Below are 25617 nucleotides of genomic sequence, written 5' to 3' on the forward strand. Positions count from 1 at the left end.
GAGGACTTCACCTCAGGCTTACAACGCACATGCTTCACCACACATCCCACAATCACGACGAGGACAGGAACTACGTTACACCATGTCACCAGATCCAGGAGTAGGAACTAGTTACATCCCAGTGTCACCAGATCCAAGAGCGACGGAGAACTAATTACACATGTCACCAGATCCAGGATGAGAGGAACTAGGTTACACATGTCACCAGATCCAGCAGAGGAACTACGGTTACACATGTCACCAGATCCAGGGGAGGAGGAACTAGGTTACACATGTCACCAGAATCCAGGAGAGGAGGAACTAGCGTACACATGTCACCAGATCCAGGGAGGAGGAACTAGGTTACACATGTCACCAGACTCCAGGACAGCAGAGGAACTAGTTACACATGTTCACCAGATCCAGGGAGAGGAACTAGGTTACACATGCTCACCAGATCCACAGAGGGGAACAAGCTTACACATGTACCGATCCAGGGAGGAGGAACTAGTTACACATGTCACCAGATCCAGGCGGAAGGAACTAGTTACACATGTCACCAGATCCAGGGAGGAGGAACTAGGTTACACATGTCACCAGATCCAAGGGAGGGAACATACGGTTACACATGTCCACCAAAGATCCAGGGGAGGGGAACTAGGTACACATGTCACCAAGATCCAGGGAGGAGGAACTAGGTACACATGTCACCAGATCCAGGGAGGAGGAACTAGGTTACACATGTCACCCAATATCAGGGAGGAGGAACTAGGTTACACATGTCACCGAGTCGCCAGGGAGCACGGGAACTAGGTTACACATGTCACCAGATCAGGGAGAGGGAACTAGGTTACACATGTCACCCAGATCCAGGGCAGGAGGGAACTAGGTTACACATGTCACCAGATCCAGGGAGAGGAACTAGGTTAACCATGTCACCAGATCGCAGGAGGGGAACTAGGTTACACATGTCACCGAATCCAGGGAGGAGGAACTAGGTTACACATTCACCAGATCCAGGGAGGGGAACTAGGTTACACATGTCACAGATCCAGGGAGAGAACTAGGTTACACCATGTCACCAGATCCAGGCAGGAGGAGGAACTAGGTTACACATGTCACCAGATCCAGGGAGGAGAACTAGGTTGTACACATGTCACCAGATCCAGGGAGAGGGAACTAGGTTACACATGTCACCAGATCCAGGGAGAGGAACTAGGTTACACATGTGTCACCGATCTCAGGAGGAAACTAGCTTACACATGTCACCATCAGGATCGGCAGGTACCAGCAAGATGCAGGGAGGGAACTACGTTATCACATGTTCACCAGATCCAGCAAGGGAGGAACTTAGGTACCACATGTCCACCGAATCAGCAGGAGGAACCGTTAGTGGTTAATCTGCACCAATCAGGGAGAGGAACAGGTTTAACTGTCCAGATCGAGAGAACTAGGTACACCATGTCACATCCAGGCAGACAGTCCACTGTCAGCAGACCGGGAGGAACTAGGCATTGACAACAGGTACCCCAGATCCAGGGAGGAGGAACTCATGGTGACAGCATGTCACCAGATCCAGAGGAGGTAGCCAAGTCACAGCTCGGGAGGACTGTTACACCATGTCACCAGATCCAGGAGGGGAACTAGGTACAATATCCACCAGAATCCAGGCGAGCAGGAAGGACTCTCGAGTTACACATGTCACAGGATCCAGGAGGACGTAGGAAATGTCACATCCGAGGAGCGAGTTACACATGCTTCACCATGACTCCAAACGGGAGAGGAGAACCTGAGGGGTTTACACATGGTCAGCCAGATGCCAGGAGGAGGAACAGGTTACACATGTTCACCAGATCCAGAGGAGAACTGGTTACCACACGTCACCAGATCAGGGAGGGAAACAGGTTACACATGCCGGGTTCACCGAGACTTCACCAGAGTCAGAACAGTACACAGGACCATCGGAGGAGGAACTAGGTCTACCATGTCACCATCCAGGGAGGAGAACCTAGGTTGCAGCACCGATCCAGGGGGAACTCATGCCACTCAACATCCCAAAGTCTGTATCTTATAAAACCCATCCAGCCTATGTAAATTGCACCTATTGGGACACATTTCTCATGCGGACATTTCAACAGGACGACATGAAATCTCTCGATCTAGATCGTATGAGTGCTTGTGAAACCAGGTCTAAAACTTCAACGCCAGTCTGACAGCAGCATGTTAGGAACGGGGAGGAAGAACATAGTGCACGCTGTAGAGAAGCGCTTGACAAGCCTGGCCTCACCGTTGTCTTTAACGTTGCCAATGACGCCACGTGAACTAGAGCTGACAGTAAGCTCATTTCAGAGCATATTCTACTGAGTGCTTACACTTGTTGTTCTTGGACATACTCCTGAAGTAGGCAACTTAAACTTTTGGTCCTGTTGGATACTCGACCCTCTGTGGTCATAAAACTGTTCCTTTGGCGCCCCTGTAAGTCAAATTAAAACATTCTTGTCGTAGAACGCACCCCTGTTAAGGTTCAAAATTAAAACGTCTTTGGTCCTGTGGAGCTTAGCACTAGCCATATATCTACCACTTCCAAGATGGTGTTGACAGGTGAGGTGCTCTTGTCTTGCTAGATCCAAATTAATAACACTCAGATTCTTTATTAACGATGGTCCGCTCTCTCGATGGGAGACCGCCTACCACTCGCATTGATGTCACATTGGCTCATGAGCCTAAACGTTTCACTTTCAATTGTTTTGCACATTCCAGTAGTTACTCTTACACACCTTTAAGGGTCGAAAATTAAACATCGTTTTGTCCATTCTCCTCCCAGACAACGCCTGAGCTCCGCCACCTGTTTATGACTCAATCTCTCACCTGCTGGCTAGTTGTCCAAATATAATAATCATACATGGTTTAGATATCCATGGCGATCTGGTGTGACTACGTTCGCAACACCCTCAACTCCCATGCTACGCGGGTCACCAACCATTTACAAATCATATCTAGTCCCGTTAACCTGGAGCTGGCGCCGGAGGGTAGCGGACCCTGGCCACGCTCCCCTGTTAATCCGCCCAGTGCTTCAACACATAACAACAAATCGTTCTTCCGGTCCTTATTCCTTGATATCTTCTTACGTAATCCGACTCTCCTGATTATAGGTTCTATATGGTAATCCAATAAACTGATATGTGCTCGGCTACCTCTGTGTTCCTGTGGACTTTCAGCACCTCGCGTAAGTCTTAAAGGGTTCACCCATTAAACCATGTCGTCTTTGTGTGCTCTGTGGAATATGGCGCATGAGTTAATAGGGGTTCGAACTGTCTGTACTCGGTTCCAGCGAAAGCGATCAGTAGGAGCTGAGTCGGCCAGGCAAGACTAGGAGTCATCCACACTCTGTTCATACTCATGTCTGCTTGTTCTATATCAAACGATACGTGTGGTTAGTAAAGTAACATCTCCCACAACAATCATAACACCAACACCAGAAGTCCCTGTCACACAATGACCTTTATTTAACAGTGTAAGAATTGAGGGGGAAACCAGAACTACATGATTAAAGGGTGGATACTAACAACTTGGGCCAGCTGAATAGCCGGGTGGAATACTAACAACTTGGGGCCAGCTGATACAGGGTGGAATACTAAAATTGGGGCAGGAATACAGGGTGGATCTCTGAGAACTTGGGGCCAGCTGAATACAGTGGAATACTAACCAACTTTGGGGCCCTGAATACACGGTGGAAATACTAAACAACTTGGGCCAGCTCTGAATACAGGGTGGAATACTAACAACTTGGGGCCAGCTGAATACAGGGTGGAATACTAACAACTCGGGGCCAGCTGAAACAGGGTGGAATACTGACAGCTTGGGGCCAGCTGAAACAGGGTGGCCGGCCCTAAAAATACTAACAACTTCTGGGGCCAGCTGAATAGACAGGGTGGAATCGACTAACAACTTGTGGGCCAGCTGAACACAGGTGAGGATACTAACAACTTGGGGCCAGCTGAATACAGGGTGGAATGATTGAACAACTTGGGGCCAGCTGAACACAGGTGGAATACTAACAACTTGGGGCCAGGAACGGTGACCTACGCAGGCTGCTGCCAGGAATACCATAAGAGTCAGGTGGATACTAACAATTGGGGCCAGCGGATACAGGGCTGGATATACAACTGGCCAAGCTGGATACAGGTGGAGTCCTCTGAGAACTTGGGCCAGCTGAAACAGGGTGGAGTCCTCTGACAACTTGGGGGCCAGCTGATAAGGGTGGAGTTCCTCTGCGAGCAACTTGGGGCCAGGCTGAATACAGGGTGGAATACTAACAACTTGCAGGGCCAGCTGGATACAGGGTGGAATACTAACAACTTGGGGCCAGCTGAATACAGGCGTGGCAATACTAACAAGCTTGGGCCAGCTGAATACAGGGTGAATACGACAGCTGGGCCAGCTGCTGAACACAGCAGGTGGAAACTGACAGCTTGGGGCCAGCTGAATACAGGTGGAATACTGACAAACTTGTGGCCAGACTGCAAACACGGTGGAAATGATCTACCAGACTTGGCCAGCTGAATACAGGGTGAATATAACAAACTTGAGGCCAAGCTGGAACAATGGGTGGAATACTAACAACTTCGGGCCAGCTGAATATACCAGGTGTGAACTAACAACTTGCGGGCCAGCAGAGAATTACGGGTGCGGAATTTACTGGACAGCTTGGGCGGCCAGCTGAACCACAGGGTGGATACTGACAGCTTGGGGGCTCAGAAGCTTGGGGAGAAGTTTCTGAGCATTACAGGGTGGAACAATCTACAACTGGCGGCCAAGGCTGAACAGGGTGGAATACTGACAGCTTGGCGGGGCCAGCTGAATACAGCGGTGGAAATACTACAACTTGGGCCAAGCTGGATACAGGGGGAAATACTGACAAGCTTGGGGCCAGCTGATATACAGGGTCGAATTACTAAACAACTGGGCCAGACGTCAGGGTTTGGAATACTAACAATTGGGCCAGCTGAACAACAGGGTGGCAATCACTCAAACAACATTGGGGCCAGCTGCATCAGGCGTGGAATACTAAACAACTTTGGGCCAGCTGGATACAGGGTGGAAAACTAACAACTTGGGCCCTGGATACAGGACACCCGGGATCCATCTGACAAACTGGACCTAAACCCTCTGGGCCGACTGAGATACAAGGGTGATCCTCTGACACCTTGGGAGCCTAAGACGTTACCTGAATACAATCGGTGGTACGTCCCTCTGACAACTTGATGGCGTCCACAGGACTGAATACATCACTAGCGGGATGGTAATACTAACAACTTGGGGGCCAGCCTCGATTAACAGGGGAATACTAAGCAACTTTGGGGCCCAGGCTGAAGTACAGGGTGAATACTAACCAACTTGGCGGCCAGCTGACAAGTGTATCAGGGTGGAGTGAACTGACCAGCCTGGGGGCCAGCCTGAAATTCACTCGCAGGGTGACATACTTGACAGCTTAGCGGGCCAGCGAAGTACAGGCTGGGACATACGTAGACAATCTTCGTGGGGCCAGCTGACTCAGGGTGGAATACTGGGCACAGCTGGCGCCCAGCCTGCAATTAGCAGGGTGCGAGCGTAATACTAACAACTGGGCCAGCTGGATACAGGGTGGAATACTAACAACTTGGAGGCCAGCAGCTCAGGAATACTACAGCTCGGGGCAAAGCTGCAGCATTGTACACACTTGGGCAGCTAATACACGTGGAATACTGAAACGTTGGCCAGCTGAATACAGGTGGAATACTGACTGCAAGACTTGGGCAGCTGAATACAGGTTAATACTGACAAGCTGGGGCCAGCTGAATACAGGGGGAATACTGACAACTTGGAGGCCAGCCTGAATACAGGTGAAGACTGACGCTTGGCGGCAAGCGAATCAGGCCTGGAATACTTTATACAACTTGGGGCCAGCTGAAAATAACAGAGGTGGAATTACTACACTTGGGCCAGCCGTGCAATACAGGGTGTGGCAATACTACAACTTGGCCCGGCCAGCACTGCACATCACAGGGTGGGTCCTCTAGAGAACTTTGAGCCAGCCTGAACTACAGGGTGGAGCCTCCTCTGACAACTTGGGCTCAGTCTGAATAAGGGTGGAGTCTCTCTACAACTTGGCGGGCCAGTGAATACAGGGTGGAAATCACTGAACAATTGGGGCAGCCTGAAGACCAGGGTGGAATACTGACAGGCTTAGTGGGGGGCCAAAGCTTGGGAATACCAGCGGTGGATACTGACAGCTTAGCCGGGAGGGACAGCAGTCCAGGCCCAGTGGCAGGCAGCGCCGGGAGGGACAGCAGTCCAGGCCCAGTGGCAGGCAGAGCCGGGAGGGACAGCAGTCCAGCTCCAGGCAAAGCAGGGCTTCAGTCCTTACCACGTCCCTTTTTTATCAACCAGTTGCACCCAACCAATCACCCGCATCTGCCATCTGTCCACAAGAGCCAATCAACTTCTGAGTACAAAGAGTTGATATGATAAGTAACCCTGGAGATTGTTGCTGCTTACTGAAGTAGAGAGACACTTGGGAGGAGGAGGAAGCCGGAGCTCAAAGAAAGACTGCCTCTATTCGATTATACCGACTTCTAGGCCTAACCAATGGGGAAAGACCTCCTCTGTTGTACTGTACAACGGCAACTAGGGCCAAGACCCATCAAGACTGAAATGGAAACCTGTCTGACCCCATTGTGGACATTTCAGCTGTCATTAGAGCAGTGCTGTGATAAGTCCATCCATATTCAGAAGTGACATTTAAAAAAAGATATAATAATAATCCATATCCGTGTAATTTACTATAATGAGAGACTTGAAAAAGTCTATCTTCTTTTCTTATGGAAAGTTTTTTCGTTATTTTGTGTTATCAAGTTGTCATGACATTGATATCAACATGGACCTTAGCCTTGTGCTGCTTGTGCAGATGACTATCTGCTGTGGACCAGCTGTCCGCCAGGCCTGCCAATGTCTACAACATCAGAGGTTGACTCAATCTTAAGGCAATGTGATTGATGAACCGTCTGCCCAGCTGATTGTTACCATGTACAGTAGCTCCATTCACAACCACAGAGAAGCATGGTACATACACCTAGCTACACTATGTCCTACTAGACCAACAATTAATTCCCATTCAAAATCATTTTTACCTAACCTTAACCCCTAAACCCAGTACAGTATGAAGCTGGGCAGAAGCTGCTTCTCTAGTAGACTGTACAGTATGAAGCTGGGCAGAAACTGCTTCTCTAATAGACAGTACAGTATGAAGCTGGGCAGAAGCTGCTTCTCTAATAGACAGTACAGTATGAAGCTGGGCAGAAACTGCTTCTCTAATAGACAGTACAGTATGAAGCTGGGCAGAAACTGCTTCTCTAATAGACAGTACAGTATGAAGCTGGGCAGAAGCTGCTTCTCTAATAGAAATCGCCGATCACACTTGTAGGCGATGTTGGCTAGCTAAACATGAAAACTTGTCAGTTTTTCACTTTCACGAGGTTGGAGTAATAACATGTTCCACTACTGAAGACATGGTCTCTAATCTAGTGGAGTAATAACATGTTCCACTACTGAAGACATTGTCTCTAATCTAGTGGAAGTAATAACATGTTCCACTACTGAAGACATTGTCTCTAATCTAGTGAGCAGTAATAACATGTTCCACTACTGAAGACATTGTCTCTAATCTAGTGGAGTAATAACATGTTCCACTACTGAAGACATTGTCTCTAATCTAGTGAGTAATAACATGTTCCACTACTGAAGACATTGTCTCTAATCTAGTGGAGTAATAACATGTTCCACTAATGAAGACATTGTCTCTAATCTAGTGGAGTAATAACATGTTCCACTACTGAAGACATTGTCTCTAATCTAGTGGAGTAATAACATGTTCCATAACTGAAGACATGGTCTCTAATCTAGTTGGAGTAATAACATGTTCCACTACTGAAGACATTGTCTCTAATCTAGTGAGTAATAACATGTTCACTACTGAAGACATCGTCTCTAATCTAATGAGTAATAACATGTTCCACTACTGAAGACATTGTCTCTAATCTAGTGGAGTAATAACATGTTTCCACTACTGAAGACATTGTCTCTAATCTAGTGGAGTATAACACTGTTCCACTACTGAAGGACATTGGTCTCTAATCTAGTGGAGTAATAACATGTTCCACTACTGAAGACATGTCTCTAATCTAGTGGAGTAATAACATGTTCCACTACTGAAGACATTGTCTCTAATCTAGTGGAGAGTAATAACATGTTCCACTACTGAAGACATTGTCTCTAATCTAGTGGAGTAATAACATGTTCCACTATGAAGACATTGTTCTAATCTAAGTGAGTAATAACATGTTCCACTACTGAAGACATTGTCTCTAATCTAGTGGAGTAATAACATGTTCCACTACTGAAGACATTGTCTCTAATCTAGTGGAGTAATAACATGTTCCACTACTGAAGACATTGTCTCTAATCTAGGTGGAGTAATAACATGTTCCACTACTGAAGACATGTCTCTAATCTAGCTGGAGTAATAACATGTTCCACTACTGAAGACATTGTCTCTAATCTAGTGGGAGTAATAACATGTTCCCACTACTGAAGACATGTCTCTAATCTAGTGGAGTTAATAAACATGTTCCACTACTGAAGACATGTCTCTAATCTAGTGGAGTAATAACATGTTCCACTACTGAAGACATTGTCTCTAATCTAGTGGAGTAATAACATGTTCCACTACTGAAGACATTGTCTCTAATCTTTGGAGTAATAACATGTTCCACTACTGAAGACATTGTCTCTAATCTAGTGGAGTAATAACATGTTCCACTACTGAAGACATGGTCTCTAATCTAGTGGAGTAATAACATGTTCCACTACTGAAGACATTCGTCTCTAATCTAGTGGAGTAATAACATGTTCCACTACTGAAGACATTCGTCTCTAATCTAGTGGAGTAATAACATGTTCCACTACTGAAGACATTGTCTCTAATCTAGTGGAGTAATAACATGTTCCACTACTGAAGACATTGTCTCTAATCTAGTGGAGTAATAACATGTTCCACTACTGAAGACATTGTCTCTAATCTAGTGGAGTAATAACATGTTCCACTACTGAAGACATTGTCTCTAATCTAGTGGAGTAATAACATGTTCCACTACTGAAGACATTTGTCTCTAATCTTAGTGGAGTAATAACATGTTCCACTACTGAAGAACATTGTCTCTAATCTAGTGGAGTAATAACATGTTCCACTACTGAAGACATTGTCTCTAATCTAGTGGAGTAATAACATGTTTCCACTACTGAAGACATTGTCTCTAATCTAGTGGAGTAATAACATGTTTCCACTACTGAAGACATTGTCTCTAATCTAGTGGAGTTAATAACATGTTCCACTACTTGAAGACATTGTCTCTAATCTAGTGGAGTAATAACATGTTCCACTACTGAAGACATTGTCTCTAATCTAGTGGAGTAATAACATGTTCCACTACTGAAGACATTGGCTCCAATCTAGGTTCTCTTTTAATTTAGAGAAAATGAACAGCTAAGGAAGAATATTTCTCCTCATTGACTTCTCAAACCCTGGCGACTTCAGGCGTTCCCAGAAGTCTCGCGACGTTCGCGACGTTGTGCCTCTGGGTTTAAGAAACTGTGATTAAAAAATACTTTCTACAAGTGAGGACCAGCAAAATACCCTAATTTCTCAGAATTTTTGTTGGTTTACAACTAACTTTTGGTACTCACAAGTATTCTAGTAAAACGTGTGTGTGTACGCACAGAGCGAGAGAAACCTTTCTGACTGATCAGGGACGAGACAAGCCGAGCTGGCTGCTGTATGAAACTACAGACTCAATCACGACTGTACTCTGAGTTTCTCTGCTAGTCTTTCATCCCTGGTGTCTTATAGTCCTGTTCTATGATGTGGATATCAGGATGCATTGCTAGGGAGGAGAACTGGGAAAGAGGGATACCTAGTCAGTTGTCCAACTGAAATGTGTCTTCCTCATTTAACCCTTCTGAATCAGAGAGGTGCGGAGGCCTTAATGGACGTCCACGGCGCCTGGAGAGAACACTGCCTTGCTCAGGGGCAGAACAACCAGATGTTTACCTTGTCGGCTCGGGGATTCGATCCAGCAACCTTTTGCTTACAGGTCCAACGGTCCAACCACTAGGCTACCTGGGGGGGTTAGGGCTAAGAACCAGGGTTTAGGGAGAAGAACCAGGGTCTAGGGAGAAGAACCAGAGTCTAGGGAGAAGAACCAGGGTCTAGGGAGAAGAACCAGGGTCTAGGGAGAAGAACCAGGGTCTATGGAGAAGAACCAGGGTCTAGGGAGAAGAACCAGGGTCTAGGGAGAAGAACCAGCGAGAGACCAGGAGTAATGACGTGTGTGTGTCTACCTATCTACCTCCCTACAGTTTAAGTCAGAAGTTTACATACACTTAGGTTGGAGTCATTAAAACTAGTTTTTCAAACACTCCACACATTTCTTGTCAACAAACTAACTGACCTAAAACAGGCAATTTTTACTAAGATTAAATGTCAGAAATTGTGAAAAACTGAGTTTAAATGTATTTGGCTAAGATGTATGTACACTTCCGACTTCAACTGTATATCTCTCTCAGTACCAGGGTTAAGAGGGTTAATATTTGGTTTTTGTGTTAGGCTTAGGTTTTTGTTTTAGGGTAAGAGTATGGTTTAGGGTTAGGGGTTAGGGAAAATGTGATTTTGAGTGGGACTGAATTGTGTGTCCCCACAAGGTTAGTGGATGTGTTTTAACTACACTACTGGTCAAAGGTTTTAGAACACCTACTCATTCAAGTTTATTTTTAATTTTTACTATTTTCTACATTACATGAAATAGCACGTGGAATCATGTAGTAACCAAAAAAGTGTTATATAAAATATATTTTGATATGTTTTTGAGTTTCTTCTAAGTAGCCACCTTTTGCCTTGATGACAGCTTTGCATACTCTTGGCATTCTCTCAACCAGCTTCACCTGGAATGCTTTTCCAAAACTCTTGAAGGAGTTCCCACATGCTGAGCACCACACCAAACCATCTCATTTGGGTTGAGGTCGGGTGATTGTGGAGGCCAGGTCATTTGAGGACAGCAGCACTCCATCACTCTCCTCCTTGGTCAAATAGCCCTTACACAGCCTGGATTTGTGTTGGGTCATGTTTGAAAAACAAATGATAGTCCCACTAAGCCCAAACCAGATGGGATGGCGTATCGCTGCAGAATGCTGTGGTAGCCATGCTGGTTAAGTGTGCCTTGAATTGTAAATAAATCACTGTATCCTTCTCCCTTCTCTTGCTACCACAGTATGGAGGGGTCTGTGGTGCGTCTGCCGGACATCGTAGCCCTGAGTAGGTGTGTCCTAACTTTTGCCGAACGGCTGTTCGTTGTAGAAGATTAGCAGTCATGTTTTGAGGTGAAGGGTGTGACTGTCCTGCCTTGACACAATAAACCAGGAGCTTCAGACGTCCACCTGCTGAGGGTGTCGGACTGTTGGTTTCCTGCTGAGAGTGTCGGACTGTTGGACTGTTGGTTTCCTGCTGAGGGTGTCGGACTGTTGGTTTTCTGCTGAGGGTGTCGGACTGTTTGGTTTCTCTGCTGAGGGTGTCGGACTGTTGGTTTCTCTGCTGAGAGTGTCGGACTGTGTGGTTCCTGCTGAGGGTGTCGGACTGTTGGTTTTCTGCTGAGAGTGTCGGACTGTTGATTCTGTTGGTTTTTCCTGAGGGTTCGACTGTTGGTTTCTCTGCAGGGTGTCGGACTGTTTGGTTTCCTGCTGAGGGTGTCGGGACTGTTGGTTTCTTCCTGAGGGTGTGACTGGGTTTGCTGGTCGGACACTTGGTCTTCTGCTGAGGGTGTCGGACTGTTTGGTTTCCTGCTGAGGGGGTGTCGGACTGTTGGTTTCCTGCTGAGGGTGTCGGACTGTGTGTTCTTGAGGGTGGTCGGACTGTTGGTTTCCTGCTGAGGGTGCAGGACTGTTGGTTCCTGCTGAGGGTGTCGGACGTTGGTTTCCTGCTGAGGGTGTCGACTGCTGGTTTCTTCCTGAGGGTGCGGACTGTTGGTTTCCTGCTGAGGTTGTCGGACTGTTGGTTCCTGCTGAGGGTGTCGAGACTGTTGGGTTTCTTCCTGAGGTGTCGGACTGTGGTTTCTTCCTGAGGGTGTCGGACTGTGGTTTTCTTCCTGCGGGTGTCGGACTGTTGGTTTCCGTCTGAGGGTGTCGACTGTTGGTTCGTTGCTGAGGGTGTCGGACTGTTGGTTTCTTCCTGAGGTGTCGGACTGCTGGTTTCTTCTGAGGGTGTCGGACTGGCTGGTTTCTCTCCTGAGGGTGTCGGACTGTTGGTTTCCTACTGCGAGGTGGTCGGACTGTTGGTTTCCTGTGAGGGTGTCTGGACTGTTGGTTTCTGCTGAGGGTGTCGGACTGATTTTGGTTTCCTGTGAGGGTGTCGGACTGTTGGTTTCCTGCTGGAGTGGGTGTTGGATGTTTGTTTCCTGCTGAGGTGTCGAATGTGGCTGTTGGTTTCCTGCTGAGGGTGTCGGACTGTTGGTTCCTGCTGAGGGTGTAGGACGTTGGTTTCCTATGAGGTGTGGCTGTGGCCTGTCTGGAGGGTGTGGACTGTGGTTTCCTGTCTGAGGGTGTCGGTGACTGTTGGTTTCCTGTCTGAGGGTGTTGGACATGCTGGTTTTCCTGCTGAGGTGGTCGGACTGTGGTTCTCCTGTGAGGGTGTCGGACTGTTGGTTTCCTGCTGAGGGTGTCGGACTGCTGGTTTCCTGCTGAGGGTGTCGGACTGCTGGTTTCTTTGTTTAACGCCTAATCTGTAGGGAGGAGTCAGAGACCCAGGATAGAGCAGCAGAGTTATCTTGCCACAGTTAATTAGACCCTATTGTTGTAACTAACAGCTACTGTTTGTTACCATGCTCAGTCTGGATGAATCTGAGTTCAACAGCTGCTCTTGGTTACCAAACGCAGTCTGGATTACTGCCGATAATCTTAATCCTGGAACCCAAAATGTATTTGTGCTAGTTTTGTCTGAGGGGTCTGAACGGACTAAAGGGGCTCTGAGGTAAACATGATAGGACTGGGAGGTATGCTAAAACAAAGCTTCCTTATAAGGTAGTTGCAGCATAGAGATCCTATTAAATTACTAGAGGGAGCTACAGAACCCATCCAATTTGAAGGAGCTGGAGCAGTTTTGCCTTGAAGAATGGGCAAAAATCCCAGTGGCTAGATGTGCCAAGCTTATAGAGACATACCCCAAGAGACTTGCAGCTGTAATTGCTGCAGAAGGTGGCTCTACAAAGTATTGACTTTGCATCACAATAGTTATGCACGCTCAAGTTCTGTTTTTTGGTCGTATTTCCTGTTTCACAATAAAATATATTTGATTGTTCATCTTCAAAGTGGGTGGCATGTTGTGTAAATCAAATGATACAAACCCCTAACCCCCTCCATTTTAATTCCAGGTTGTAAGGCAACAAAATAGGAAAAATGCCAATGGGGGGTGAATACTTTCACAGTATCTCATCACAATAGTGATCACTCATCTTCAAAGTTCCAGATTGGGCTGAAAATGGCAGCCATCTTGGTCAGGGAGAAATCCAAACCAGTCTAATTGGAATGAATGGCAGCCATCTTGGTCAGGGAGAAATCCAAACCAGTCTAATNTCTTGGTCAGGGAGAAATCCAAACCAGTCTAATTGGAATGAATGGCAGCCATCTTGGTCAGGGAGAAATCCAAACCAGTCTAATTGGAATGAATGTCAGTAGAGGTATTTTCCTCCATAAATAAAAACCTAAATTATAATATTATTATAGTAAAAGACATGTGATGTAAGAAATTGTGGAATAGATTTGTCAACCTAAAATATAATTATAAATTGGTTAAGTGTACCTATTAATTCCACCAAAATCTAAATTGAGACATTTCCAAACATATATAAAGTATCCCTTGACTTATTCCACATTTTGTTGTTACATCAGTGTTGACTCACCCCTGAGTCACCACTTTGTAGAAGCACCTTTTGGCATTGATAACAGCTGTGAGTCTCTCAGGGTATAAGTCTGTTAGAGCTTTGCACTCTTGGATTGTGCAATATTTACCAATTATTATTATTATTTTTTTAATTCTTCAAGCTCTGACACATTGGTTGTTGATCTAGACAACCATTTTCATGCCACAGATTTTCAAGTAGAATTTAAGTCTAAGTTGGCCACTCAGGAACATTCACGGTCTTCTTGGTAAGCAATTCCTGTGTATATTTGGCCTTATGTTTTAGGTTATTGTCCTGCTGAAAGGTGAATTATTTTCCCAGTGTTTGTTGGAAAACAGACCGAACCAGGTTTTCCTCTAGGATTTTGCCTGTGCTTAGCTTCCATTCCGTTTCTTTTTTTTATCCTGAAACTCCCCAGTCCTACAAGCATACCCATAACATGATGCAGCCACCACCTTGCTTGAAAATATGAAGTGGTACTCAGTAATATGTATTCAGGACAGAAGTTAATTGCTTTGCCATATTTTTTGAAGTATTACTTTAGTGTTTTGTTGCAAACAGGATGCATGTTTTGGAATATAGTTTATTCTGTACAGGCTTCCTTCCTTCTTCCTTATTTTCACTCTGTCATTTAGGTTAGTATTGTAGATTGTGGATCCATCCTCAGTTTTCTCGTATCCGTTAAACTCAACTGTTTTTTCTTTCCTTTCCGGTAACTGAGTTGGGAAGCACACCTGTATCTTTGTCGTGACTGGTTGTATTGATACATCATCCGATGTGTAATTAATAACTTCACCTTGCTCAAAGGGATATTCAATGTTTGCTTTTAAATTTAAAAAAATACCCACCTACCAATAGGTTCCCGTTGCGAGGCATTGAAAAATCTCCCTTATCTTTTGTGGATGAATCGGTGTTTAAAATGCACTGCTCAACTGAGGGACCTTATAGATAATTGTATGTGTGGGGTACAGAGATGAGGTCATCATTCAGAAATCTCTTGTCAGAATGAATGTTCATCCATGTTTCTCAAACGTAAAATTTTGTCAAATTGTTCAAGTTTTTTTAGTTTAGTTTTAACTCTGAAATCTGAACCATTCGGAGTCAATACATAACCTTAAGGTTCTGGTTAAGGTTTGGGTTGGGCATAAAACAAAAATAGCAGAAAAAACAACTATTGCTGGTCCTTTGGCACCAGATGCCCAGCTGCCATCCCCTTCCACAACACTCTCCTTGAAGGTAACAGCGCTCACCGTTGCCCCCTAGAGGCCAGTTTCCACGTCATCTCCCGATGTCCGCAGACACGGATGGACGTCGAACACTGACTTGTGTCACTGGTGAACTGGCTGCAAAAATCATGTTAAACACTTCTTGCACGATTAGTCCGTTAACGTATTATATGACTTGTTAAGCACATATTTACTCCTGAACTTATTTAGGCATGCCATAACAAAGGAGTTGAATACTTATTGACTCAAGACTCAATTTCAGCTTTTCATTTTTTTTATTTGTAAAACAAAAATTTATTTTATTCCACTTTGACATTTATGGGGTGTGTAGGACGGTGAAATAACATCTCCATTTTAAATTCAGACTGTTGCACAACAACATGTGGAAAAAGTCAAGGGGTGTGAATACTTTCTGAAGGCCCTGTATTGCCTATATTGTATCTTTGTAAGAAAAGTGGAGATGACATGAAACATTAATCTCACATGAAGTCTTATTACTTGAAAATACTTTTTATGACTTAATATTTATGGCTTAAAATATTTGATCAAACGTTAAAAACTTCTTCCTAAAGCCTGTCTGCTGACAATTTCAAATCTCCCTTTCTACTGGTGTATTACAAAGGTACAGGTGTTGGACCACAAATCACCTGGATGAAGGAAGGAGCCCCGGCTCGAACTACATGAGTAGTCGTCCGAAAGTCGTCTTCTCCTTCATTTGTTTGTATTTTTTCGCATTTTAATCCCTCAACCCTAGTCTTATTCTTCTCTCTTGCATCAACCACTTCCTGTCCACTCCAGATGTCTTGGAGAGATTAGAGGATTCTAATTGGTTCTAATGTTTGGTAAAGGCACCATGTCTAGATTCATAATATGCAGAACTATGCTCATGTATGCTCATTGAATTTTACGGATATCAATCCCACAATCCCAAAGCAAACTGGGTTTAGTAGGAGCAAACCGGGCGTGGTAGGGGAATACCAGGCGTGGTAGGGGAAATACCAGGCGTGGTAGGGGAATACCGGGCGTGGTAGGGGAATACCGGGCGTGGTAGGGGAATACCGGGCGTGGTAGGGGAATACCGGGCGTGGTAGGGAAATACCGGGCGTGGTAGGGAAATACCGGGCGTGGTAGGGAAATACCGGGCATGGTAGGAGAATACCGGGCGTGGTAGAAGATTACCGGGCGTTGGAGGATCATATTGGGCGTGGGAAGGGAATATTGGGCGTGGTAGGAGCTTAGTAGGAGCATACCGGGCGTGGTAGGCGAATCCCGGGCGTGGAGATCATACGGCGTGGGAGGATCATACCGGGCGTGGGAGGATCATACCGGGCGTGGAGGAGCGTAGTAGATCATACCGGGCGTGGGAGGAGCTTGTAGGATCATACCGGGCGTGGGAGGAGCTTTGTAGGATCATACCGGGCGTGGGAGGAGCTTAGTAGGATTATACCGGGCGTGGGAGGAGCTTAGTAGGATCATACCGGGCGTGGGAGGAGCTTAGTAGGATCATACGGGCGTGGGAGGAGCAACAGGGCGTGGGAGGAGCATACAGGGCGTGGGAGGAGCATACAGGGCGTGGGAGGAGCATCGGGCGTGGAGGAGCATACCGCGCGTGGAGGAGCATACCGGGCGTGGGAGGAGCATACGGGCTATTGGAGCAACAGTGATTAATGGTGAAAAAGACAGAATTGCAAAGTCTTCTCATAACATATTTGGAAACCAATGGTTTGTGGTATAAATATACGCAATGGACTACAATATTATGCAAAGTTAGTATTGAGCAATATTTATTGCAATTCCCGTTCTCTATAGAGGGAGTGATTTTTGTGCTACTTACCCTTTAAGCTGAGATCATTTACAAATGTTTTATCTATGTATAACAATGTAATGTGACCTTAACAGTAAATGAAGACAAAAGGCTTTTAAAAATCTAAGCTGCGAATGCCTGAAATGTCTTGTTGTAGTTCAATTACGTTACATTTATCTACTGTGAGACTGTGACATGAACTACTGCTGGCATGGAAAACCCTTTCTATTTACGTTGCTACTGTGAGACTGTGACATGAACTACTGCTGGCATGGAAAAACCCTTTCTATTTACGTTGCTACTGTGAGACTGTGACAGAACTACTGCTGGCATGGAAAAACCTTTCTATTTACGTTGCTACTGTGAGACTGTGACATGAACTACTGCTAGCATGGAAAAACCCTTTCTATTTACGTTGCTACTGTGAGACTGTGACATGAAACACTGCTGGCATGGAAAACCCTTTCTATTTACGTTGCTACTGTGAGACTGTGACATGAACTACTGCTGGCATGGAAAACCCTTTCTATTTACGTTGCTACTGTGAGACTGTGACATGAACTACTGCTGGCATGGAAAAACCCTTTCTATTTACGTTGCTACTGTGAGACTGTGACATGAACTACTGCTGGCATGGAAAAACCCTTTCTATTTACGTTGCTACTGTGAGACTGTGACTGAACTACTGCTAGCATGGAAAAACCCTTTCTATTTACGTTGCTACTGTGAGACTGTGACATGAACTACTGCTGGCATGGAAAAACCCTTTCTATTTACGTTGCTACTGTGAGACTGTGACATGAACTACTGCTGGCATGGAAAAACCCTTTCTATTTACGTGCTACTGTGAGACTGTGACATGAACTACTGCTGGCATGGAAAACCCTTTCTATTTACGTTGCTACTGTGAGACTGTGACATGAACTACTGCTGGCATGGAAAAACCCTTTCTATTTACGTTGCTACTGTGAGACTGTGACATGAACTACTGCTGGCATGGAAAACACCTTTCTATTTACGTTGCTACTGTGAGACTGTGACATGAACTACTGCTAGCATGGAAAAACCCTTTCTATTTACGTTGCTACTGTGAGACTGTGACATGAACTACTGCTGGCATGGAAAAACCCTTTCTATTTACGTTGCTACTGGGAGACTGTGACATGAACTACTGCTGGCATGGAAAAACCCTTTCTATTTACGTTGCTACTGTGAGACTGTGACATGAACTACTGCTAGCATGGAAAAACCCTTTCTATTTACGTTGCTACTGTGAGACTGTGACATGAACTACTGCTAGCATGGAAAAACCCTTTCATTACGTTGCTACTGTGAGACTGTGACATAACTACTGCTAGCATGGAAAAACCCTTTCTATTTACGTTGCTACTGTGAGACTGTGACATGAACTCTGCTAGCATGGAAAAACCCTTTCTATTTACGTTGCTACTGTGAGAGACTGTGACATGAACTACTGCTAGGCATGGAAAAACCCTCTATTTACGTTGCTACTGTGGACTGTGACATGAACTACTGCTAGCATGGAAAAACCCTTTCTATTTACGTTGCTACTGTGAGACTGTGACATGAACTACTGCTGCATGGAAAAACCCTTTCTATTACGTTGCTACTGTGAGACTGTGACATGAACTACTGCTAGCATGGAAAAACCCTTTCAATTGGCAAGAAATACTCATGAATACTCACGGAAAATGCTATTATGTGCATATACTGTACATGACCATAGCAGTACTTGTTGTATTTTCAACTTGTCTGATTTTCATCTGATTTCAGCCAGTGATGGCTGTGGGTTGACTATTGTTTGAAAGGTATGTTGGCGTGTTGGCAGTTAATTCGAACAATTTATGGAATATTTCCTTAAATGGTCTGGCTCGTTAAAACAGTGCAGATCGTGTAAAATAATGGATTAAAATAATTTATCACCATGGTTGACCAAGTCCCTGACCAACATGGCCGACCTTCATACCATCACCAGAAGGTTCCGTTCTAGGATTCTCAACCTAATTATATGGTTTGCAGACACACAGACACTAGATACTATCGCAGATGGTGTTGCTGTCGGTTTGAACTGTTGCTGTTTCAGGTTGCTTTCAGTGTTTTTATTTTATATATATATATATATATATATATACAGTGGGGAGAACAAGTATTTGATACACTGCCGATTTGCAGGTTTTCCTACTTACAAAGCATGTAGAGGTCTGTCATTTTTATCATAGGTACACTTCAACTGTGAGAGACGGAATCTAAAACAAAAATCCAGAAAATCACATTGTATGATTTTTAAGTAATTAATTTGCATTTTATTGCATGACATAAGTATTTGATCACCTACCAACCAGTAAGAATTCCGGCTCTCACAGACCTGTTAGTTTTCTTTAAGAAGCTCCTGTTCTCCACTCATTACCTGTATTAACTGCACCTGTTGAACTCGTTACCTGTATAAAAAGCACCTGTCCACACACTCAATCAAACAGACTCCAACCTCTCCACAATGGCCAAGACCAGAGAGCTGTGTAAGGACATCAGGGAAAATTGTAGACCTGTACAAGGCTGGGATGGGCTACAGGACAATAGCCAAGCAGCTTGTGAGAAGGCAACAACTGTTGGAACAATTATTAGAAAATGGAAGAAGTTCATGATGACGGTCAATCACCCTCGGTCTGGGGCTCCTTGCAAGATCTCACTCGTGGGGCATCAATGATCATGAGGAATGTGAGGGATCAGCCCAGAACTACACGGCAGGACCTGGTCAATGACCTGAAGAGAGCTGGGACCACAGTCTCAAAGACCATTAGTAACACACTACACCGTCATGGATTAAAATCCTGCAGCGCACGCAAGGTCCCCCTGCTCAAGCCAGCGCATGTCCAGCCCGTCTGAAGTTTGCCAATGACCATCTGGATGATCCAGAGGAGGAATGGGAGAAGGTCATGTGGTCTGATGAGACAAAAATAGAGCTTTTTGCTCTAAACTCCACTCGCCGTGTTTGGAGGAATAGAAGGATGAGTACAACCCCAAGAACACCATCCCAACCGTGAAGCATGGAGGTGGAAACTCATCATCTTTGGGGATGCTTTTCTGCAAAGGGGACAGGACGACTGCACCGTATTGAAGGGAGGATGGATGGGGCCATGTATCGCGAGATCTTGACCAACAACCTCCTTCCCTCAGTAAGAGCATTGAAGATGGGTCGTGGCTGGGTCTTCCAGCATGACAACGACCGAAACACACAGCCAGGGCAACTAAGGAGTGGCTCCATAAGAAGCATCTCAAGGTCCTGGAGTGCCTAGCCGTCTCCAGACCTGAACCCAATGAAAATCTTTGGAGGGAGCCGAAAGTCCGTTTGCCCAGCGACAGCCCCGAAACCTGAAGGATCTGGAGAAGGTCTGTATGGAGGAGTGGGCCAAAATCCCTGCTGCAGTGTGTGCAAACCTGGTCAAGACTACAGGAAACGTATGATCTCTGTAATTGCAAACTAAGGTTTCTGTACCAATATTCAGTTCTGCTTTTCTGATGTATCAAATACTTATGTCATGCAATAAAATGCAAATTAATTAATTAAAAATCATACAATGTGATTTTCTGGATTTTTGTTTTAGATTCCTTCTCTCACATTGAAGTGTACCTATGATAAAAATTACAGACCTCTACATGCTTTGTAAGTAGGAAAACCTGCAAAATTGTCAGTGTATCAAATACTTGTTCTCCCCACTGTATATATCAGCAAAAACAAACGTCTTCTCACTGTCAACTGCGTTTATTTTCAGCAAACTTAACATGTGTAAATATTTGTTATGAACTTAACAAGATTCAACAACTGAGACATAAACTGAACAAGTTCCACAGACATGTGACTAACAGACATGGAATAATGTGTCCCTGAACAAAGGAGGGTCAAAATCAAAAGTAACAGTCAGTATCTGGTGTGGCCACCAGCTGCATTAAGTACTGCAGTGCTCTCCTGTTGCCGGTGATGTCTGGTAGGACCTGCCGTACAACAGGCCTACAAGCCCTCAGTCCAGCCTCTCTCAGCCTATTGCAGACAGTCTGAGCACTGATGGAGGGATTGTGCATTCCTGGTGTAACTCGGGCAGTTGTTGTTGCCATCCTGTACCTGTCCCGCAGGTGTGACGTTAGGATATACCGATCCTGTGCAGGTGTTTTACACGTGGTCTGCCATTGCGAGGATGATCAGCTGTCTGTCCTGTTTCCCTGTAGCGCTGTCTTAGGCGTCTCACAGTACGGACATTGCAATGTATTGCCCTGGCCACATCTGCAGTCCTCATGCCTCCTTGCAGCATGCCTAAGGCACGTTCACGCAGATGAGCAGGAACCTGGCATCTTTCTTTTGGTGTTTTTCAGAGTCAATAGAAAGGCCTCTTTAGTGTCCTAAGTTTTCATAACTGTGACCTTAATTGCCTACCGTCTGTAAGCTGTTAGTGTCTTAACGACCGTTCCACAGGTGCATGTTCATTAATTGTTTATGGTTCATTGAACAAGCATGGAAAACAGTGTTTAACCCTTTACAATGAAGATCTGTGAAGTTATTTGGATTGTTATGAATTATCTTTGAAAGACAGGGCCTGAAAAAGGGACGTTTCTATTTTTGTCTATATCTATTTTTTGATGTTCAGATGCTGTTTGATTGTTGACCCTGAACTCTTTATCTTCCTCAGAGGTCATACACGTTGATAGTGGAGCCTTGGACGCTAACAACGACACGAGTGGTGAGTAGCTCTGTGGGTGTGTGGGGGGGGGGGGGGGGGGGGGCTGCTCCAGTGCAGGAATGTCTGTTATGACCTTATCAGCTAAGGTCAGGGTACAGTATGTTGGTGGGGGGGGGGGGGTGCTGCTCCAGTGCAGGAATGTCTGTTATGCTACCTGGCCAATCAGCTAAGGTCAGTGTACAGTATGTTGGTGGGGGTGGGGGGGGGGGTGGTGCTGCTGTATGGACACCTCCATGTCATTATGGTGATGTAGTTATGTAGCAGCATGTCTGTTTATCTGGAAGGGGGGGGGGGTGCTAAATATGATGGATACAGATCGTCGTCCCCCCCACAAGCACGTGATAAATAAAATGTGATTCATCCTGGAATTGATGGTATTACCGGTTTAGTACACAAGGGGGTGCTAAAACGCAAATAAATACAATTGGGCGTCATCAGAATTCTAACAAAATTAACTAACTAGTAATAACAGAGAATTTAAAAGAGGCAGCTAGCTAAACATGCTAATGAGCGCAAAACATAAATAATATAATAGTAAAGACAGACAATCCATAGCTACCGAATGTCAGTTTGGACATTTACAAGAGAATGTGAATCAAAGAGGTGCCAATGAACAACGTTTTGGCGCATGCTTGTCTGCTGTAAGACCACTGGCTCTGGAGCAGCGTGTGTACGCATTAGGAGGGACATGAATCTTCTCAAGATGGGACCAAGGTCAGCCATTTTGGTCAGGATAGTTGGTGAACCATTGTTTTCCAGTGCTCTGATAAGATATTGTGTAAAATAATGAATTTGAAGGACATGCCTGTCTCCCAAACTAATAATTAATTTCAGAATGTATTAAAAGGAGTTAAAGGGTGTTAAGGGTCAGGTTTTTTTTTTTTTTAAACGATTAAAAAAAAAAACTAAATGGCTAACCAGCCATTTTTAGAGGAATTATTCCATTAATTTCTCAAATGAACTGCCAATATGCCAACTTTCCATTCAAACAATGCTGTCAATCCACAGCCATACACTGGCTGAAATCAGCTGATGACAGGACTTATACCAGTTGTAAATGTGATAAGTAGTATTATTGTATTATATAATAGCACTCACCTCTTTCCAAGAAAACAACAATTTAGATGTATGTTTACATAGATTGTAGAGGCTATTTATACAGATAATTGGTGTAAAACCTGTATAAACTTTATTTTTTATTTATGACTATTTCAGGTTGACAATTATATTCCACAATTTCTGATTTCACATGCCTTTTATTTTCCTGCATAAAGGAATAATAATAGTATAATCTAGGTTTTTACTTCTGGAGGAAAATACCTCTACAGGATTTCTCCCTGACCAAGATGGCTTCCATTTTCACTCCATTCTGGAACTTTTAGGGTTAATGACATTGCTCCTCTAGGAATTTAATAGGCTCCCTATGGCGTACACTATATGGGGTTGCTAGGGCAACGGCCTGCCCGTCTGCTCGGGGGAGAGAGGGGAGGAGCAGACTGAGGGGCCGAGGAGAGGAGACGTAAAAAATAAAAAAAACGCAAGGAAATCTAAATGGCAGTGACAGCTGTACAGATGACTCATCCAAAACGCTTTAACTTCTCAAACACGGCAGAAATATGACACCATAGGATGCCCAGTCTCCTTATTAATTCAGCCAGTTACTGAGATAACTAGAAGGGAAGGGGTCTGACACCATAGGATGCCCAGTCTCCNTGACACCATAGGATGCCCAGTCTCCTTATTAATTCAGCCAGTTACTGAGATAACTAGAAGGGAAGGGGTCTGACACCATAGGATGCCCAGTCTCCTTATTAATTCAGCCAGTTACTGAGATAACTAGCAAGTGAAACCAAAGACACAGTTGAACTCAGCTGCTCCCTTTTCTCATGTTGTTATTTACAAACCAACACGTGACAGGCTCAACTGTTCTGAGGAACTAAGCGTCATAATGTAAAATAATGTGAACGCAGTCTGCTTTCTCTCCTAACGTATTGCACAAGTTGACTGTTAGGTTATTAATTTAAAAAGTAGATTGAAACGATTCAATAAATTGTAATATTTTAAAGAAAGTTTCAAAGGTGTTCAAAACAATCCCGTGGCAATTCCCAAATACCCCGCTACACGTTATAATCCCCGACACGGTATAATCCCCGCTACACGGTACAGTGGGAGATTTCCAAATACCCCGCTATACGGTATAATCCCCGACACGGTACAGCTAATGCCTGCAGTCTGTTTTGAGGTTGGTTAGCCTAATGCCTGCAGGTCTGTTTGAGGTTGTTAGCCTAGCCTGCAGGTCTGTTTGAGGTTGTTAGCCTCATAGCCTGCAGGTCTGTTTGAGGTTGTTAGCCTAATGCCTGCAGGTCTGTTTGAGGTTGTTAGCCTAATGCCTGCAGGTCTGTTTTGAGGTTGTTAGCCTAATGCCTGCAGGTCTGTTTGAGGTTGTTAGCCTAATGCCTGCAGGTCTGTTTGAGGTTGTTAGCCTAATGCCTGCAGGTCTGTTTGAGGTTGTTAGCCTAATGCCTGCAGGTCTGTTTGAGGTTGTTAGCCTAATGCCTGCAGGTCTGTTTGAGGTTGTTAGCCTAATGCCTGCAGGTCTGTTTGAGGTGTTAGCCTAATGCCTGCAGGTCTGTTTGAGGTTGTTAGCCTAATGCCTGCAGGTCTGTTTGAGGTTGTTAGCCTAATGCCTGCAGGTCTGTTTGAGGTTGTTAGCCTAATGCCTGCAGGTCTGTTTTGAGGTTGTTAGCCTAATGCCTGCAGGTCTGTTTGAGGTTGTTAGCCTAATGCCTGCAGGTCTGTTTGAGGTTGTTAGCCTAATGCCTGCAGGTCTGTTTGAGGTTGTTAGCCTAATGCCTGCAGGTCTGTTTGAGGTTGTTAGCCTAATGCCTGCAGGTCTGTTTGAGGTTGTTAGCCTAATGCCTGCAGGTCTGTTTGAGGTTGTTAGCCTAATGCCTGCAGGTCTGTTTGAGGTTGTTAGCCTAATGCCTGCAGGTCTTTTGAGGTTGTAGCCTAATGCCTGCAGGTCTGTTTGAGGTTGTTAGCCTAATGCCTGCAGGTCTGTTTGAGGTTGTTAGCCTAATGCCTGCAGGTCTGTTTGAGGTTGTTAGCCTAATGCCTGCAGGTCTGTTTGAGGTTGTTAGCCTAATGCTGCAGGTCTGTTTGAGGTTGTTAGCCTAATGCCTGCAGGTCTGTTGAGGTTGTTAGCCTAATGCCTGCAGTCTGTTTGAGGTTGTTAGCCTAATGCCTGCAGGTCTGTTTGAGGTTGTTAGCCTAATGCCTGCGGTCTGTTTGAGTTGTTAGCCTAATGCCTGCAGGTCTGTTTGAGGTCAGGGTCTCTCTGTTTCTGCTTTACCATCGTTCCGCAGAAACTTATTAGGGTTTTGCTGTGAAAAGACCGCTGAATATACACACAGCATGCTGGGTTAGTGTCCCTCGGTATACACACTGCATGCTGGGTTAGTGTCCCTCGGTATACACACTGCATGCTGGGTTAGTGTCCCTCGGTATACACACTGCATGCTGGGGTAGTGTCCCTCGGTATACACACTGCATGCTGGGTTAGTGTCCCTCGGTATACACACTGCATGCTGGTTAGTGTCCCTCGGTATACACACTGCATGCTGGGTTAGTGTCCCTCGGTATACACACTGCATGCTGGGTTAGTGTCCCTCGATATACACACTGCATGCTGGGTTAGTGTCCCTCGATATACACACAGCATGTTGGGTTAGTGTCCCTCGATATACACACTGCATGCTGGGTTAGTGTCCCTCGATATACACACTGCATGCTGGTTAGTGTCCCTCGATATTACACAC

General features: G+C 45.1%; 1 protein-coding gene across 1 annotated transcript in view; it reads left to right on the forward strand.

The window, feature by feature from the left end:
- Nucleotides 1–25617, forward strand: part of LOC112075457 (protein jagged-1b-like) — a 45956-nt gene that overhangs the window by 3497 nt on the left and 16842 nt on the right. The window contains exon 3 of the mRNA XM_024142457.1: nucleotides 21749–21799. Within this exon, the coding sequence (XP_023998225.1) occupies nucleotides 21749–21799 (51 nt within the window). The remainder of the gene's footprint in view (nucleotides 1–21748; nucleotides 21800–25617) is intronic.

Source organism: Salvelinus sp. IW2-2015, unplaced genomic scaffold, assembly GCF_002910315.2.
Source record: "Salvelinus sp. IW2-2015 unplaced genomic scaffold, ASM291031v2 Un_scaffold3174, whole genome shotgun sequence".
In the NCBI taxonomy this organism is placed as follows: Eukaryota; Metazoa; Chordata; class Actinopteri; order Salmoniformes; family Salmonidae; genus Salvelinus; species Salvelinus sp. IW2-2015.